At 35.7% G+C, this 18,735-nt stretch overlaps 1 protein-coding gene across 1 annotated transcript in view; it reads right to left on the bottom strand.

Moving 5' to 3' along the window:
• Positions 1 to 18,735, bottom strand: part of EYS (eyes shut homolog) — a 1,764,056-nt gene that overhangs the window by 508,958 nt on the left and 1,236,363 nt on the right. Inside the window, 1 exon segment of the mRNA XM_042986616.1 lies at positions 5,298 to 5,410. Coding sequence (XP_042842550.1) covers positions 5,298 to 5,410 — 113 coding nt within the window.

Raw genomic sequence — 18,735 nt, forward strand, 5'->3', positions numbered from 1 at the left:
AAAGAGATACTGTGTTTCCACATTAATTGAAGCAATATTCACAACAGCCAAGATATGGAAACAATCGAGGTGTCCATCAATGAATGGATAAAGAAACTGTGGTATATACGAATAATAGAATATTATTCAGCCTTAAACAGGAAGGAGATCCTGCCATTTGTGACAGCATGAATGAACCTAGAAGACATAATGCTAAGTGAAATAAGCTACATGCAGAAACAAAAAAATTTGCATGATCTCACCTTTATGTAAAATCTAAAAAAGTCAAATACATAGAAGCAGAGAGTAGAATCATGGCTACCAGGTTTGGGTAGATAAAGGGTAATGGGGAAATGCTGGTTAAAGAGTACAAAATTGAAGTTATGTAGTATTAGAGTTATGTAGTTTATGTAGTTTAGAGATCTGACATACAACATGATGATCATAGTACTACTGTATTAAATACTGGAAATGTGCTATGAGAGTGTATTTCAGGTGGTCTCACCATTAGAACAAATGCTAACTATGTGAGGAGATGGATATGTTAATTGGTTTGACTGTAGTAGTTATTTCACTATGTATATGTATATTAAGTCACCAAATTATACATTTTAGATACATAACATTTTTACAAGATATTTAAAAATAATAAAACAGATTAAAAAATTATGTTTACTTATTTTTGAGACAGAGAGAAACACAGCATGAGTGGGGAGGGGCAGAGAGAAGAGGGGACACAGAATCTGAAGCAGGCTCCAGGCTCTAAGCTGTCAGCACAGAGTTCTGCGCAGGGCTTGAACCCACAAACCATGACCTGAGCTGAAGTCAGATGCTTAACCAACTGAGCCACCCAGGCACCCCAATAAAATAGATTTTAAGGATACAAATTAAATAGTAAGATCTTAAAAAATGTTATAAAGTTGACAGCTCTTTCCTAGAAGGTTTGAAATGGACAATGACACATATAATGAAAGTCATAAGGAATGAACTCATTCAAGAAGATAACAGAAATGAAAAGTGGAACCAAATAAGGAGAGAAGTGAAGCAATAATATACAGTTAAAAAGAAATAATTTAAACAATATGAATCCATCACACTGTCAGCCCAGTTTTGTTACACTCTATGTCTTAAAAATGAAGAATGTAGAAATATTTATTATTTATTTAATACTGTTGTTGTTGTTGTTGTTGTTGTTGTTGTTGTTGTAGGTTACTGTATGGTCTATTACTGGACAGCCTGGTAAAAACTAACATTTTCTTAAGACAGCTCCCCTATGCTACTGTTCTCATCATGGGAATCAGCAACTCATGGCACAAATTAGCTTTTTGAAAAACATTACACTAAGCTGGCACTCACTAAAGGTAGTCATGTCAAGGTATATTCAAAACAGAGTCCTACACCTGTGATAAATTCAGCTTCATGCAGAAAGCCCTCCCTGCTTCAGTCTCAAATGTACAAATGTAAAATAAATATCAAACTACAATTTCAGCTCTTGTCCATAATCTGGTCTTCACATGTAAATGACAATCATGTCTCCAGGAGACCAAGAGTATATCAATCTCACAACACATTGTCATAAGACAAGTATCTGAATGGCTAAAGAACTAGAGAACATTGTAATTTACTTCATTCCTCTTGTTCCATTTTAGATTTAATTTGCCTATATTATTTCAGTGAATAAAATTATGAACTTTGGATTCCCATTACTGAGTAATCAAATTTTGTTTTTGTACTTTATTTTGGAGGTTCATATTATCCACTTGAAAATGATATAGGATGCTTATTTTGTAAAAAAAAAAAAATAATAGCACTGATGTATTGCTACAATGTTAAAACTCTATACCTTAGTCTTTTATTAATAAAACATTTAAATCAAATATCTGCTTAAAGTAGGATTCTAGAATGTTTCCACAAATTTATAAAGGCATGATATATACTTTATAACCTACTCTTTTTTGAAAGTTAATAATGTTTGATTTAATGACACTGATGTTCTGCTGAGATGATTTGTGAATAAAGAATTAAAAGTGGAAAATAATCTGATGCTTTGTTTTTTGTTCGTGAATCATTTCCTTCTGTTTAAATACTTCTCCTCATTACACAACACATTCCTTCAAAAATAGTGATTATTTAAGAAAGGGTTCACATAATCTAGAGTATTTAATATTATATGGAGAAATATGAAAATGTGTAATAAGGGATCAGTTTGTATATAACACAGCTTCAAAAGTGCACACAAATGGTATATTGCTACAGCTATCCTTTTTTTCCTCACTAAATGGTATGCTTTCAGATCTATCCACACAGACACATGTAAATGTATTTCATTGTTTTCAACTGACTTGTAAGTAATTCCATCATATTTATCATCCCTTTAAACATCCATTTCCTTACTTTCCAATGTTTTACTATTTTTAATAAGGCTATTTTAAGTGTCATTAGGTCATATATCTGTGCTTCTCTAGGGCAAAAACCTAGGGGTGGAAAGTTGATTTAGCTGTTCTTGATGTCATACTATATGATATCTATCCATGGAGCCTGAATGATCAGTCTTTCATACCCTGGGCACAAGACACCTCATGCCTCTACTTATTAAGAACACTAGTGAAGTAAATGTAGGTGTCTATTAAAATATGTAGGAAATAATATATTATATATATTATTAAGTAATATTATATATTAGTCACAGACAGGACTTTTTGATATTTTATATTGATATGTGTTGACATTTGGGATAGTTGAATAACTCAAGAAACAACATTTTCCAGTGACAGTAAAAAATTGTGCATGGGTAAAAGATCCATTCCAAATGTGAAAAAGAACAATGGATTTTAATGTAACAGAGTATAAGAGGTTCATTGATCATCAGGTTTCACATTCTACATTGCAACTAACCTTTAAGAATCTTTTACTTACCAAGTTTTGGTACGAAGAAGAATATTCCCAATTGTCTAAAAAGGTTATTAAAACACTGCTATCATTTCTAAATACATATGTATGAGGCCAGAACTTTCTTCAACTATTTCAGCAGAATAATTATTGTACAGATTGAACACAGAAACACATCTAAGTTTCCACTTGTCTTCATTAAGTCAGACAATAAAGACATCTGCAAAAAATGTGAAACACTGCCACTCTTCTCATCATTTTTATGTTTTAATAAGTACACTTACTTTTCAAAAAATATGCTATTCTATGTTATTTATACTAACATGTAATGAACTTATTTATTTTATGAATTAAAAATAAATATATTTAAACTTCCTTAGTTTTAATTTCTAATATAGTAAATACCAATAAATATATTCCACATTAAACTTCGGCTCAGGTCATGATCTCGCAGTTCCTGAGTTCAAGCCCCGCATCGGGCTCTGTGCTGACAGCTCAGAGCCTGGAGCCTGCTTCAGATTCTGTGTCTCCCTCTCTCTCTGCCCCTCCCCTGCTCATGCTTTGTCTCTCTCTGTCTCTCAGAAATAAATAAATGTTAAAAGGAAAAAAAAGGGAAAGGTGATCTTAAATGAAATCAAGTACTAGTAGGGGTTGGTGAGAGAAGCAGAGTGACTGTTCAGAGAAATTTAATAGTCTCTGTTTGCCCTAACCCTAATTATAGCCAAAATGCCTCTCATATGTCTATAGCTGTGTTGGATGTTATAGGGAGGGATAATACCATTTGCAGCATTAAATTATAGATAGTATTTAAAGAACCAATATTGCAGAATGAAGGTCAAATTAATGGCATTGAAGGGCAATAAAACAGGACTTAAATAGAAGACAGATTGAGAAAAGTTTTAGGGCTTGCAGATAGCTGAGATTACATAGTGATTTTCTGTTGTTGTTTTTTATACTCATTCTTACAAAGAGAAGTTAAGCATGTCCTACTTTTATAAAGTTAAAAATAGAAAATTTTATCAATTGCTACATTAGCAGATGATTATATAAATTATCAAGGGAGTATATCATTTTCAATGGATTTGCTTCCTAGTAAAATCATTATTCATTTAACTATGAGTTGCAAATCATAATATTTAACAGAGAAGCTAGAGAGCAAAGAATCTGAGAGGTAACTAATTGTTAGGAAATACTGCTCACTGCAAATCAATAACAAATTGAGACAAACTTTAAAAAATTAGAAATAAATGGTAAAATATATAAGGATTTATGAGTATTTTATTTATATTAAAATTTCTGGAACCCATCTATTGTGTATAACGTAAGATATTAAGTTTTAATTTGAGTAAAAACAAAACAAATAAAATAATCACTATGTCTACCACTATATGATAGATGCCACAAATTTATTTTAAACTTATAGCCTACAGGTGAAACACTGGAGAATGAATTAGTCTTTTACTTTCTAAAGTACTTCTTCAATTTTTGAACATACACTACCCCCCAGCCAAACTGTGAAGGACACCAATTTGCTGATATTCAAATATGTAAAGTCTCATAGCCTTCTGTTTTTTCCCCAAAGCACACTTTATATGTATATATTCATTTGCATATTTCATCAATATCTCCTCTAGTACACCCTAAACTCCTTAAGGACAGTCATTGTGTGACTCTATTGATCTTGGACCACAGTCCACAGAAGAATTTCAATAATTCAGTTTTTTTGTGGAGTCAATGTGTTTCTGCTATTGTCAAGCAGGCTGTTCTGTGATGAAACATCCTGCCTCATCACGCTATCCTACCTAACCTGGGTGCACCTTTTCCAATGCACCACAAGGCTCCATAAATGATCCTTTTTTCGTCACCATCAGGGAAATAAAAATTTAACCAATTTGTACCAATGGCACGAATGCCTAATATTGTGTCAAATGTACCATCTCGTTACTTCAACTCCACCCCACCGCCCTCCACATATACAGATAGTTCTATAGCTAGAAGAAGGTTATTTGAAAGGAATGCCACAAATAATGGGAATTCAAGCACAATGACAACTTTTTGAGAATGACATTTTAAAAGAAACATTTAAGCAACCTGAACAATACACCACATGCATGACAGCATGCTTATATTTCAAACACTCCAACAGATGACATTTTCTAATCAAGACTAACTTATCATTTGTTGGTTGACACGATGTATCTTATGTAGCAGAAAGCTGAAACCCATTATAAATAAATGGTCCAATTTAATTGGGATATAGCTTAAACATTCTATAGTCTGTAAAAAAATATAGTATGTCACTATAAAGAAAACATCAAAATGAAGGAAGGAAATATAATCTAATCCTGATTAGATGATTTCAAATAGAAATGTTACCTTTTGGTGTGGTTATTCAAACAAGTATTTGAAAAATCATTAATGGATTTTACCTGCAATTTTCAACGTGAATTTTTTTCACTGCCTTGGATGGGATGAAAGATTCCCAGTTATTGATTTCCATAACTTCTATGCAGCCAGTAAAATTCTCCAATGGCCCAGAAATCTGAGATGGAGGAAGAGAAGGAGGGAGGGGGAGAGAGAGAGAATATTTATATTATTTCTACAATATATTATTCTTGATGTAAACTGGTCAGAATGTGCATTCAGATTGGGTGGCTGATTTATTCAACATATTGGTAGAAAGTAATTTAACTCTATTCATAAATACCATTCCAGAATTTAGCATAAAAGAATACTACCTGAGTACTACCTGAGTCAAAAGTCACTTGGAATCTGTAGATATCACTCTATGAATCACACATATGAATAAAGAAAAATTTTCATTATTATAGTGAATTACAGCTGGAACATAGGAGAAAAGCTAGTATGTTCATCCTTCCCATCAATGGATTACACTTTTGCATCTTTTGCCTATGTTCCTTCTTACTTTTTCTTTCAGACATTAGTTATCTTGCCCCACTCACAGCTATTAACACATCAAGAAAAGGTTCTCTTTCTGTTATCAAAGGAAACACAGTAAAGTGAATATTTGTGACACCCCACAGTCCTGATGCATTCTGTACAACTTTGTGTTCAGTTGTGTGGCCTATCCTCCTTAGGAATAACTTGGGCAAAAAAAGATTGCCAACAGGACCAAATCAAAAAAAAAAGAAAAACGGCATTGGAAAGCATTTGTTTTAACGAACACATATAACCTCTTAAAGATAAACAGATATATGACTTTTCATTTCATTCACCATGAACATACAATACTATTCCATTAATTATATATCTATATGAATTTACATTTATGTGAAAAAAAGAAGTTAATAAAAACTAAAAGGGGCACAGGTCAGATTTCAACAGATATGAGCAGTTATTTCAGGTTCTGTATACTCTTATGCTCTTGATATTGTTAAAATTTTTAAGCTAAGATGGAACAAATTATGAGCAGGATAATTACTGAACTCATACACTTAAAACTGTCTACCTTGACTTTTGAATTAAAAAATGCACTATTTGCATTTTCAAGACTTAGTTTCTCATTAAATGTAATATTACAAAGGATGGAAGGGAGACTTTGTATTGTTTAGAAATTGTAGGGTGAATTTATTTCATCTTTTAACTTAGAGCCTTAGTTTAAAAACCTTTAAATATTTTCTTCCTCTTTCTGATGTTGGTTCAAACGTACTACAAATCCTCTCAACAAGTAACACTCTGTCAAGTGTCAAAAATGACTGGACTAGAAAACAAAACAATATTTCACACAGTAAGTTTACAATGAAGTCAGTTCATTGTAAGTAAAACAGAAATGTTTGGCTCTTACATGTTGCAGAAGGGAAAATATTCATTTGCAATTGTTAGCTTAAAGTTTTTATGGGTTTTATTAATCTTTTTGTTTTTTAAGTTTAATTTATATTTTCATCACGGTTAGACATGGACCTGGTTTTTATTTAAGATAATGTGTACATATGCCTCCCCTGAAACATTAGAAGCTTGTGAGTTAATATACAGTTTAAAATTAAAAATTAAAAAAAATTAAATGGTCTTGGAAAAATGCTATTGATAGAAATGGTTATGAATGTTTTCCTTAGTTTAACACAGTTCAAAAATAGCATAATGTATGTGCATATTTAAATAGATATTTTCCTCTGTTCATGAAGATCCTTATTATTTATGAGGATGAAAAATATGAAGAAAGTTATAGCTTTTTAAATGAATATGAAGCAATGAGAAATGCTCTAAAAGAAAATGATTCTATGATTACTCGGTGAGATGCATGATAGAATTCTATAATTCAAATCACATTCACATATTATGGATTAAAAGATAAATATTAATTTATTCACCCTGGACTTTGTTAGCAAGAAAAAAAATTCACAGCCTTTAAATCTGAATGAATTCAAAATTATTTGATTTCTTCTGTATTAACTAACAGATTCAAAATTTCCAGTTCTTCCACACATTAACCTCTGGCACTCTTGTTCAGGATGAGTTAACTGGTTTCCAAACTCTCATGTAAATCTTTTTCACTTTGAATATGGAAATTTCATTTAGCAAAAAATAAGTCAAACTTGTACCCAGAAACACCAAATCTAAATAGTAAACTGTAATCACATGGTTTTTAGACAGTTTCTAATGTTGGGAACTTTACCCCCTTGAATTTGACTAACTTATAATAATTTGGTTAGTTAGGTTTCTGGGACAGGATTTTTAAAAAGTAAAAGGGAAACACAAGATATATAATTGATACAAGTTACAATGTAACCATGTATAATAGATTCATTAAGGACAAGAAATCATGAAAAATCACCTGTATATGAGATTACAGGAATGCTGTTCTTGCATGTTATCCCCCTTTCCATGAGAAAACATCTGTACTCACATATACTCCTGGGATTTCTCAAATCTGGTTTTTATTTTTGTTCAAGACAAATAAAAAAATAATGACCCCTAGTTACTTCTAAACAATGTTAAATGGCCACCACACAATCTCATTAATATGATTCACAGTACTGAACAGTAATAATAACTGAGCTCTCATTTTTTTTTAAATGTTTATTTTATTTGAGAGAAAGCGAGAGAGTGAGCATGAGCTGGGGATGGGCAAAGGGAGAGGGAAACAGAATTTGAAGCAGCCTCTGCTGAAGGCAGAGAGCCTGATGTGGGGCTTGAACTCACAAATTGTGAGATTGTAACCTGAGCTGAAGTCAGAAGCTTAAATAACTCAGCCACCCAGGTGCCCCGGCAGAATTCTCATTTTTTATTTCAAATTTGACTCAAAGTTATAAACATCTTCAACATATTCTCATTTTTTCTACCTCTATATGAACAGAAGAATATTTAATTTTATCTCTGGCATTTGATGGCCTTTACTCTCGTTTCTTTTTTTTATTAATTTTTTAATGTTTATTTATTTTTGAGAGAGAGAGTGGGGGAGGGGCAGAAGATGAGGGAGACACAGAATCCGAAGCAGGCTCCAGGTTCTGAGCTGTCAGCACAGAGCCTGATGTGGGGCTCACACTCGTGAACTGAGAGATCATGACCTGAGCTGAAGACAGACACTTAATCAAATGAGCAACCCAGGTACCCCTTACTCTCATTTCTTTTTTTTTTTTTTTTTTAATGTTTATTTATTTATTTTTTTATTTTTTAATATATGAAATTTACTGTCAAATTGGTTTCCATACAACACCCAGTGCTCATCCCAAAAGGTGCCCTCCTCAATACCCATCACCCACCCTGCCCTCCCTCCCACCCCCCATCAACCCTCAGTTTGTTCTCAGTTTTTAACAGTCTCTTATGCTTTGGCTCTCTCCCACTCTAACCTCTTTTTTTTTTTCTTTCCTTCCTTCCCCTCCCCCATGGGTTTCTGTTATGTTTCTCAGGATCCACATAAGAGTGAAACCATATGGTATCTGTCTTTCTCTGTATGGCTTATTTCACTTAGCATCACACTCTCCAGTTCCATCCATGTTGCTACAAAAGGCCATATTTCATTTTTTCTCATTGCCACGTAGTATTCCATTGTGTATATAAACCACAATTTCTTTATCCATTCATCAGTTGAGGGACATTTAGGCTCTTTCCATAATTTGGCTATTGTTGAGAGTGCCGCTATAAACATTGGGGTACAGGTGCCCCTATGCATCAGTACTCCTGTATCCCTTGGATAAATTCCTAGCAGTGCTATTGCTGGGTCATAGGGTAGGTCTATTTTTAATTTTCTGAGGAACCTCCACACTGCTTTCCAGAGTGGCTGCACCAATTTGCATTCCCACCAACAGTGCAAGAGGGTTCCTGTTTCTCCACATCCTCTCCAGCATCTATAGTCTCCTGATTTCTTCATTTTGGCCACTCTGACTGGCGTGAGGTGGTATCTGAGTGTGGTTTTGATTTGTATTTCCCTGATAAGGAGCGACGTTGAGCATCTTTTCATGTGCCTGTTGGCCATCCGGATGTCTTCTTTAGAGAAGTGTCTATTCATGTTTTCTGCCCATTTCTTCACTGGGTTATTTGTTTTTCGGGTGTGGAGTTTGATGAGCTCTTTATAGATTTTGGATACTAGCCCTTTGTCCGATGTGTCATTTGCAAATATCTTTTCCCATTCCGTTGGCTGCCTTTTAGTTTTGTTGGTTGTTTCCTTTGCTGTGCAGAAGCTTTTTATCTTCATAAGGTCCCAGTAATTCACTTTTGCTTTTAATTCCCTTGCCTTTGGGGATGTGCCGAGTAAGAGATTGCTACGGCTGAGGTCAGAGAGGTCTTTTCCTGCTTTCTCCTCTAAGGTTTTGATGGTTTCCTGTCTCACATTCAGGTCCTTTATCCATTTTGAGTTTATTTTTGTGAATGGTGTGAGAAAGTGGTCTAGTTTCAGCCTTCTGCATGTTGCTGTCCAGTTCTCCCAGCACCATTTGTTAAAGAGACTGTCTTTTTTCCATTGGATGTTCTTTCCTGCTTTGTCAAAGATGAGTTGGCCATACGTTTGTGGGTCTAGTTCTGGGATTTCTATTCTATTCCATTGGTCTATGTGTCTGTTTTTGTGCCAATACCATGCTGTCTTGATGATGACAGCTTTGTAGTAGAGGCTAAATTCTGGGATTGTGATGCCTCCTGCTTTGGTCTTCTTCTTCAAAATTACTTTGGCTATTCGGGGCCTTTTGTGGTTCCATATGAATTTTAGGATTGCTTGTTCTAGTTTCGAGAAGAATGCTGGTGCAATTTTGATTGGGATTGCATTGAATGTGTAGATAGCTTTGGGTAGTATTGACATTTTGACAATATTTATTCTTCCAATCCATGAGCAGGGAATGTCTTTCCATTTCTTTATATCTTCTTCAATTACCTGCATAAGCTTTCTATAGTTTTCAGCATACAGATCTTTTACATCTTTGGTTAGATTTATTCCTAGGTATTTTATGCTTCTTGGTGCAATTGTGAATGGGATCAGTTTCTTCATTTGTCTTTCTGTTGCTTCATTGTTAGTGTATAAGAATGCAACTGATTTCTGTACATTGATTTTGTATCCTGCAACTTTGCTGAATTCATGTATCAGTTCTAGCAGACTTTTGGTGGAGTCTATCGGATTTTCCATGTATAATATCATGTCATCTGCAAAAAGCGAAAGCTTGACTTCATCTTTGCCAATTTTGATGCCTTTGATTTCCTTTTGTTGTCTGATTGCTGATGCTAGAACTTCCAGCACTATATTGAACAACAGCGGTGACAGTGGGCATCCCTGTCGTGTTCCTGATCTCAGGGAAAAAGCTCTCAGTTTTTCCCCGTTGAGGATGATGTTAGCTGTGGGCTTTTCATAAATGGCCTTTATGATCTTTAAGTATGTTCCTTCTATCCCGACTTTCTCAAGGGTTTTTATTAAGAAAGGGTGCTGGATTTTGTCAAAGGCCTTTTCTGCATCGATTGACAGGATCATATGGTTCTTCTCTTTTTTTTTGTTAATGTGATGTATCACGTTGATCGATTTGCGAATGTTGAACCAGCCCTGCATCCCAGGAATGAATCCCACTTGATCATGGTGAATAATTCTTTTTATATGCTGTTGAATTCGATTTGCTAGTATCTTATTAAGAATTTTTGCATCCATATTCATCAGGGATATTGGCCTGTAGTTCTCTTTTTTTACTGGGTCTCTGTCTGGTTTAGGAATCAAAGGAATACTGGCTTCATAGAATGAGTCTGGAAGTTTTCCTTCCCTTTCTATTTCTTGGAATAGCTTGAGAAGGATAGGTATTATCTCTGCTTTAAATGTCTGGTAGAACTCCCCTGGGAAGCCATCTGGTCCTGGACTCTTATTTGTTGGGAGATTTTTGATAACCGATTCAATTTCTTCGCTGGTTATGGGTCTGTTCAAGCTTTCTATTTCCTCCTGATTGAGTTTTGGAAGAGTGTGGGTGTTTAGAAATTTGTCCATTTCTTCCAGGTTGTCCAATTTGCTGGCATATAATTTTTCATAGTATTCCCTGATAATTGTTTGTATCTCTGAGGGATTGGTTGTAATCATTCCATTTTCATTCATGATTTTATCTATTTGGGTCATCTCCCTTTTCTTTTTGAGAAGCCTGGCTAGAGGTTTGTCAATTTTGTTTATTTTTTCAAAAAACCAACTCTTGGTTTCGTTGATCTGCTCTACAGTTTTTTTAGATTCTATATTGTTTATTTCTGCTCTGATCTTTATTATTTCTCTTCTTCTGCTGGGTTTAGGCTGCCTTTGCTGTTCTGCTTCTATTTCCTTTAGGTGTGCTGTTAGGTTTTGTATTTGGGATTTTTCTTGTTTCTTGAGATAGGCCTGGATTGCAATGTATTTTCCTCTCAGGACTGCCTTCGCTGCATCCCAAAGCGTTTGGATTGTTGTATTTTCATTTTCGTTTGTTTCCATATATATTTTAATTTCTTCTCTAATTGCCTGGTTGACCCACTCATTCGTTAGTAGGGTGTTCTTTAACCTCCATGCTTTTGGAGGTTTTCCAGACTTTTTCCTGGGGTTGATTTCAAGCTTCATAGCATTGTGGTCTGAAAGTATGCATGGTATGATTTCAATTCTTGTATACTTATGAAGGGCTGTTTTGTGACCCAGTATGTGATCTATCTTGGAGAATGTTCCATGTGCACTCGAGAAGAAAGTATATTCTGTTGCTTTGGGATGCAGAGTTCTAAATATATCTGTCAAGTCCATCTGATCCAATGTATCATTCAGGGCCCTTGTTTCTTTATTGACTGTGTGTCTAGATGATCTATCCATTTCTGTAAGTGGGGTGTTAAAGTCCCCTGCAATGACCACATTCTTATCAATAAGGTTGCTTATGTTTATGAATAATTGTTTTATATATCTGGGGGCTCGGGTATTTGGCGCATAGACATTTATAATAGTTAGCTCTTCCTGGTGGATAGACCCTGTGATTATTATATAATGCCCTTCTTCATCTCTTGTTACAGCCTTTAATTTAAAGTCTAGTTTGTCTGATATAAGTATGGCTACTCCAGCTTTCTTTTGGCTTCCAGGAGCATGATAAATAGTTCTCCATCCCCTCACTCTCAATCTAAAGGTGTCCTCAGATCTAAAATGAGTCTCTTGTAGACAGCAAATAGATGGGTCTTGTTTTTTTATCCATTCTGATACCCTATGTCTTTTAGTTGGCGCATTTAATCCATTTACATTCAGTGTTATTATAGAAAGATATGGGTTTAGAGTCATTGTGATGTCTGTATGTTTTATGTTTGTAGTGATGTCTCTGGTACTTTGTCTCACAGGATCCCCCTTAGGATCTCTTGTAGGGCTGGTTTCGTGGTGACAAATTCCTTCAGTTTTTGTTTGTTTGGGAAGACCTTTATCTCTCCTTCTATTCTAAATGACAGACTTGCTGGATAAAGGATTCTCGGCTGCATATTTTTTCTGTTTAGCACACTGTAGATATCGTGCCAAGCCTTTCTGGCCTGCCAAGTTTCAAAGGAGAGATCAGTCACGAGTCTTATAGGTCTCCCTTTATATGTGAGGGCACGTTTATCCCTTGCTGCTTTCAGAATTTTCTCTTTATCCTTGTATTTTGCCAGTTTCACTATGATATGTCGTGCAGAAGATCGATTCAAGTTACGTCTGAAGGGAGTTCTCTGTGCCTCTTGGATTTCAATGCCTTTTTCCTTCCCCAGTTCAGGGAAGTTCTCAGCTATAATTTGTTCAAGTACCCCTTCAGCACCTTTCCCTCTCTCTTCCTCCTCTGGGATACCAATTATGCGTATATTATTTTTTTTTAGTGTATCACTTAGTTCTCTAATTTTCCCCTCATACTCCTGGATTTTTTTATCTCTCTTTCTTTCAGCTTCCTCTTTCTCCATAACTTTATCTTCTAGTTCACCTATTCTCTCCTCTGCCTCTTCAAGCCAAGCCATTGTGGTTTCCATTTTGTTTTGCATTTCGTTTAAAGCGTTTTTCAACTCCTCGTGACTGTTCCTTAGTCCCTCGATCTTTATGGCAAGAGATTCTCTGCTGTCCTGTATACTGTTTTCAAGCCCAGCAATTAATTTTATGACTATTATTCTAAATTCACTTTCTGTTATATTATTTAAATCCTTTTTGATCAGTTCATTAGCTGTTGTTATTTCCTGGAGATTCTTCTGAGGGGAATTCTTCCGTTTGGTCATTTTGGAGAGTCCCTGGCGTGGTGAGGACCTGCAGTGCACTTCCCCTGTGCTGTGGTGTATAACTGGAGTTAGTGGGCGGGGCCGCAGTCCGACCCGATGTCTGCCCCCAGCCCACTGCTGGGGCCACAGTCAGACTGGTGTGTGCCTTCTCTTCCCCTCTCCTAGGGGCGGGATTCACTGTGGGGTGGCGTGTCCCGTCTGGGCTACTTGCACACTGCCAGGCTTGTGTTGCTGGGGATCTGGCGTATTAGCTGGGGTGGGTAGGCAAGGTGCACGGGGGCTGGAGGGGCAGGCTTAGCTCGCTTCTCCTTAGGTGATCCACTTCAGGAGGAGCCCTGTGGCAGCGGGAGGGAGTCAGATCCGCTGCCGGAGGTTTGGCTCCGCAGAAGCACAGAGTTGGGTGTTTGCGCGGAGCGAGCAAGTTCCCTGGCAGGAACTGGTTCCCTTTGGGATTTTGGCTGGGGGATGGGCGGGGGAGATGGCGCTGGCGCCTTTGTTCCCCGCCAAGCTGAGCTCTGCCGTCCGGGGGCTCAGCAGCTCTCCCTCCCTTTGTCCTCCAGCCTTCCCTCTTTCCGAGCAGAGCTGTTAACTTATGACCTCCCAGACGCTAAGTCGCGCTTGCTGTCGGAACACAGTCTGTCCGGCCCCTCCGCTTTTGCCAGCCAGACTCGGGGGCTCCGCTTGGCCGGCGAGCCGCCCCTCCGCCCCGGCTCCCCGGCTCCCTCCCGCCAGTCCGTGGAGCGCGCACCGCCTCGCCGCCCTTCCTACCCTCTTCCGTGGGCCTCTAGTCTGCGCTTGACTCCGGAGACTCCCTTCTGCTAATCCTCTGGCGGTTTTCTGGGTTCTTTAGGCAGGTGTAGGTGGAATCTAAGTGATCGGCCGGACGCGCTGTGAGCCCCGCGTCCTCCTACGCCGCCATCTTCCGGAACCCCCTCTCTCATTTCTTTAAAGAGAGTTGAAGCCAATGAACTATCAATACTGTACAAATAAGTTTCTACATTAATATTCAATAGTAGTTACATAAGGTGAGACAGCCTTCCTGGCTATCATTTAGATTGCATATACGATATTCCAAATTTATAAACAATTTAAAATAAAAAATGTACCATCTGAGTTTGTTTTTGAAATTTACATGCCTAAATATTTAACATCCTGTGAAAAAAGTTATTAAAGTGAGAGAAACGTTTAATTCCTTTTTGTCCTGATATAGTAGAAACACAATTACTTGAGGAGTATATGGATTCTTGGTTAACCTGCTATTAAGTGGTAATTTTAAGAGCTAGTTTCTCATTCTTCTTCATCAGTAGTTTATGAGTTTTCTATTTACAATGTTATTTATGTTTTTAAATGGATTTCTAATGTACCTCCTGTACCCATTTTGGCTGAATTCAAGAGATTTTTTAGATTAATGGATTTTGAAAACCAGTAAGTTTGGTTTGTAATCAATTAAATAATCAATTGGTAATAGAGAAACAGCTCCAATAGTTTCCTTTTTACTGTAGATTGTTTTATCAGTTACTTAAAATTTGTTTTTAAAGGTCTCATCTTAGGCACACTGTAGTAATTTCATACATCTGTGAGAAATATGAAAAAAAAAGATTATTTTTAAGCTAGCAACAGTAATTATTATTATGTTTTTGAACAAAGCTTCTACTGCTAAACTATTATTAAATCCCATATTAAATTCAAATCTGGTAGGATGGGAAAAGTTTTGAAGAATGTAACTTATAAAGAACATCCCTGTTAAACTGCCACATGATCTATCCCCTCTGCTGCTACTGCTGCTGCTAGGATGTTTTCTATTTTCCAAATCATGTGTCTCAATCCAGTTCTGGCACTCTTCATTCCCTTTCGCTGTTCCAAGGACCTTTTGGTATCATTTCCCTTAACAACTTCCTTTACCATTTCTTGTAATGTAGGTCTGATGTTTTTTCAGGTTTTCTTTCTTTTCTTTTTTTTAAGAAAATGTCTTTAATTTGTACTATTTTATTACAGTTTACTTAACTATTTTGAGAGCACTTGAAAATATTCCCTTGTCTTCTGGATTGCATTGCTTCTGATGAGAAGTCAGTGAAAATTCTCATTTTATTAGGTCTTATTGAGATTATTGCATTTATAAGTTGACATTTTTCATAAAATCCAGGCAAATTTGGTCAATATTTCTCCAAATATTTTTTTTCTCTCCTTTCTCCCTCCACCTTCTGGAACTCCTAATACACATATTTTAACCCCTTGTTACATCCTACAGGTCACTTAGGTTTTTTCCATCACTTTTCTCTTTCTTTCAGTGTGGTTTCTATTACTATGTACTCAAGTTCAATGATTTTCTTTCGCAGAAATGTAATCTGTTGTTAAGCTAATACAGTTCAGATATTATATTTTTATCTTTGAAATTTCTGTTTATTAGTTGAATTTTTGTTTATATTTTTACTTGATTTTTAAATAGATTCCATTTTTCCCTCTTGTAGTACGTTTTATTTGTTTTTAAGTTCATAATAGATGTTTTAAAGTTCTTGTATGCCAATTATAATCTCTATGATTTATTGAGATGTAATCATTTTTATCCTGATTGCGGTGCACAGTTCCCTGATTCTCTCCAGATCTAATATTTTTTTTTATCGGATACTGGACATTGTTACATGTGTCTTTGTTGTGTGTTTTCCTACATAGTTTATCCCAATTGCCTAACTGTTCATGATGGTAAGGAGAGTCTACCAACAATTACTCATTCATGGCCAGAAACCCATATGCCTTTTCTTTTTTTATAGTGGTACTTCTACTTGATTTGTATCATAAAAATAATTAGTTCCCACTATCAAACTATTAGTACTATCCCTGATTTCATGCTCAATTCTCACACTCTTATCAATTTATTCCAATATTAGCTTTCAAATTTCTAAGCAACATGCTCATATTTGGGGGTATTAATTATTCAATTTCACAAATTTTTGGAGCCTAACTTTTCTATAATATTATATATGTACCATATGTAATAATTTTTGGTTAAACAATCAGCATTACATTAACCATAATTTTAGTTGCATCACAGCTTTCACTTACATGTTTAATGCTTACATTATTCCTATGTAATAATTATTTGCAGTGGAACAATGCTATGGTTAACGATGGCAACATTTTCTTTCTTCCTTTTATTTATGTACTTTTTTATGCTCGACATCCCTATGACTTATTTATTTTATAACTGAAAGTATGTACTCTTAATCCTCTTCACCTATTTTGTCTATCTTCCCAATCCCATCCCTCTATACTTAAGATACTGTTTCTATTCTTTTGTTTGCTCATTTGTTTTGGTTTTTAGAGTTCACATAAAAGTGAAATCACATGTATTCATCTTTCTCTAACTTATTTTGTTTCACATAGTAACCTCTAGGCCAATCCATGTTGTAGCAAATGACAAGACTACATTCTTTTTTTTGTTTGTTTTTATGGCTAAGTGATATTCAAGTGTGTGTGTGTGTGTGTGTGTGTGTGTGCGTGCGCGCGCGCACGTGTGTGTATGTCTGTACACACCAGGACACTTGGGTTTGCTTCCATACCTTGACTATTATAATAATGCTGCAATAAACAAAGAGGTGACTGTTTCTTTTCAAATTAGTGACTTGTTTTCTTTGGGTAAACATATGGTATTCCTGTTTTTCATTTTTTTGAGGAACTTCCACAGTATTTTCCACAGTGGTGTACCAATTTACGTTCCCACCAACAGTACACAGAGGTTCCTTTTTCTTCACAATCTTGTCAATATTCATCACTTCTTGTGTTTTTGACAGTAGTCATTCTGACTTGTGCAAGGTAGTATCTTATTGTGGTTTGCAAATGTGGATTTGCAATTCCCTAATGATTAGCGATACTGATCATCTTTTCATATACCTCTTTTTTTTTTCTTAAATATTTTGAGAGAGAGAGAGCGAGCATGTGTGAGAGCAGGGGAGGGACAGAGAAAGTGGAAGAGAGAATCCCAAGCAGGCTCCACGCTTCTAGTACAGAGTCTGATGCAGGGCTCGATCCCATGAACTTTGAGATCATGACCTGAGTCAAAATCAAGAGTTGGACCCTTAACCAACAGAACCACCCAGACACCACTTTTCATGTATCTCTTGGCCATCTATATGTCTTCTTGCAAAAACGTCTATTCAGTTCCTCTGACCGTTTTCTAATTGGATAGCTGGGGGTTTTGGTGTTGAGTTGTATAAGTTCTGTATATATTTTGAATATTAACTTTTCACTGGATATTATCATTAGTATATATCTTCTCCCTATTAGTATATTGCCTTTTTGGTTTGCTGATGGTTTCCTTCACTGTGCAAAAGTTTTCATTTTTGGTTTTCATGTTACTCAAACTTCACTCCTTTTTTGGTATATTCATTGATAAAATAATCAGATTTGATCAGTATCAGCTTCAAATGGACAGAAGCAACTAAAAGCTCTAAAGCAACATAGGGCTGATATTGTGAAGTCTTATACTTGATAAAGGCTAAAAAAGTAGAAAAGGGGTGAGGATATTGTGGTGACTTTGATGAATTACTTGTGGGGCATAAAGGAGAAAGGAGGGAAATAAAGAAGTAGAATACTCGATGCTATGAATATTTGTTAAATTCCTACTATTTATTGGTTTGTCAAAAATCATTTTAAGGCTGGGTACTCTGAAAAATAATCAGTTAAGAAAAAGACGGAAATTGCTAGGAAGTACCTATTTTGAACATATGCAAGTGAATTCAGATGTTAACATTTAATGTTTCAGATGTTTAGCTGTTATTAGGATAAACACAAATTGGATGACAACTGTGTACTATATATAATGCCAACGGATAAATATGAGTCTAAACATCCTAAATGTGGGATTTTAGCAACATAATTACAAAACCACTACATAAAAATAGGAATCTTTCAGTCTACAAATTTCATAATACCTCTACCAATTTTATTGTAATATATTCAGTAAATTATGTATACTCTGTAAAGATTGTGGGATTCATGTGGACACAATCTCTATGTAGAAGGAAAGAGAAAGTTGGTAAATTTCCCAGATAAGAATTAGATTTATATATTGATTCAACAAATATTTATAAAGTATATCCTGTGTAGTGAGCACAGGGTCACCATATATGTTTATACAAATTTTGCACTGTCAAAAACGCCTAGCTGATAGAGTGGAGTACAGCCTGATATTTAAACCACATTTTTTTCCTCCAATCTATCTTCCCAGAAATATCTGCT

This window comes from Panthera tigris, chromosome B2 (assembly GCF_018350195.1).
Source record: "Panthera tigris isolate Pti1 chromosome B2, P.tigris_Pti1_mat1.1, whole genome shotgun sequence".
Lineage (NCBI taxonomy): Eukaryota > Metazoa > Chordata > Mammalia > Carnivora > Felidae > Panthera > Panthera tigris.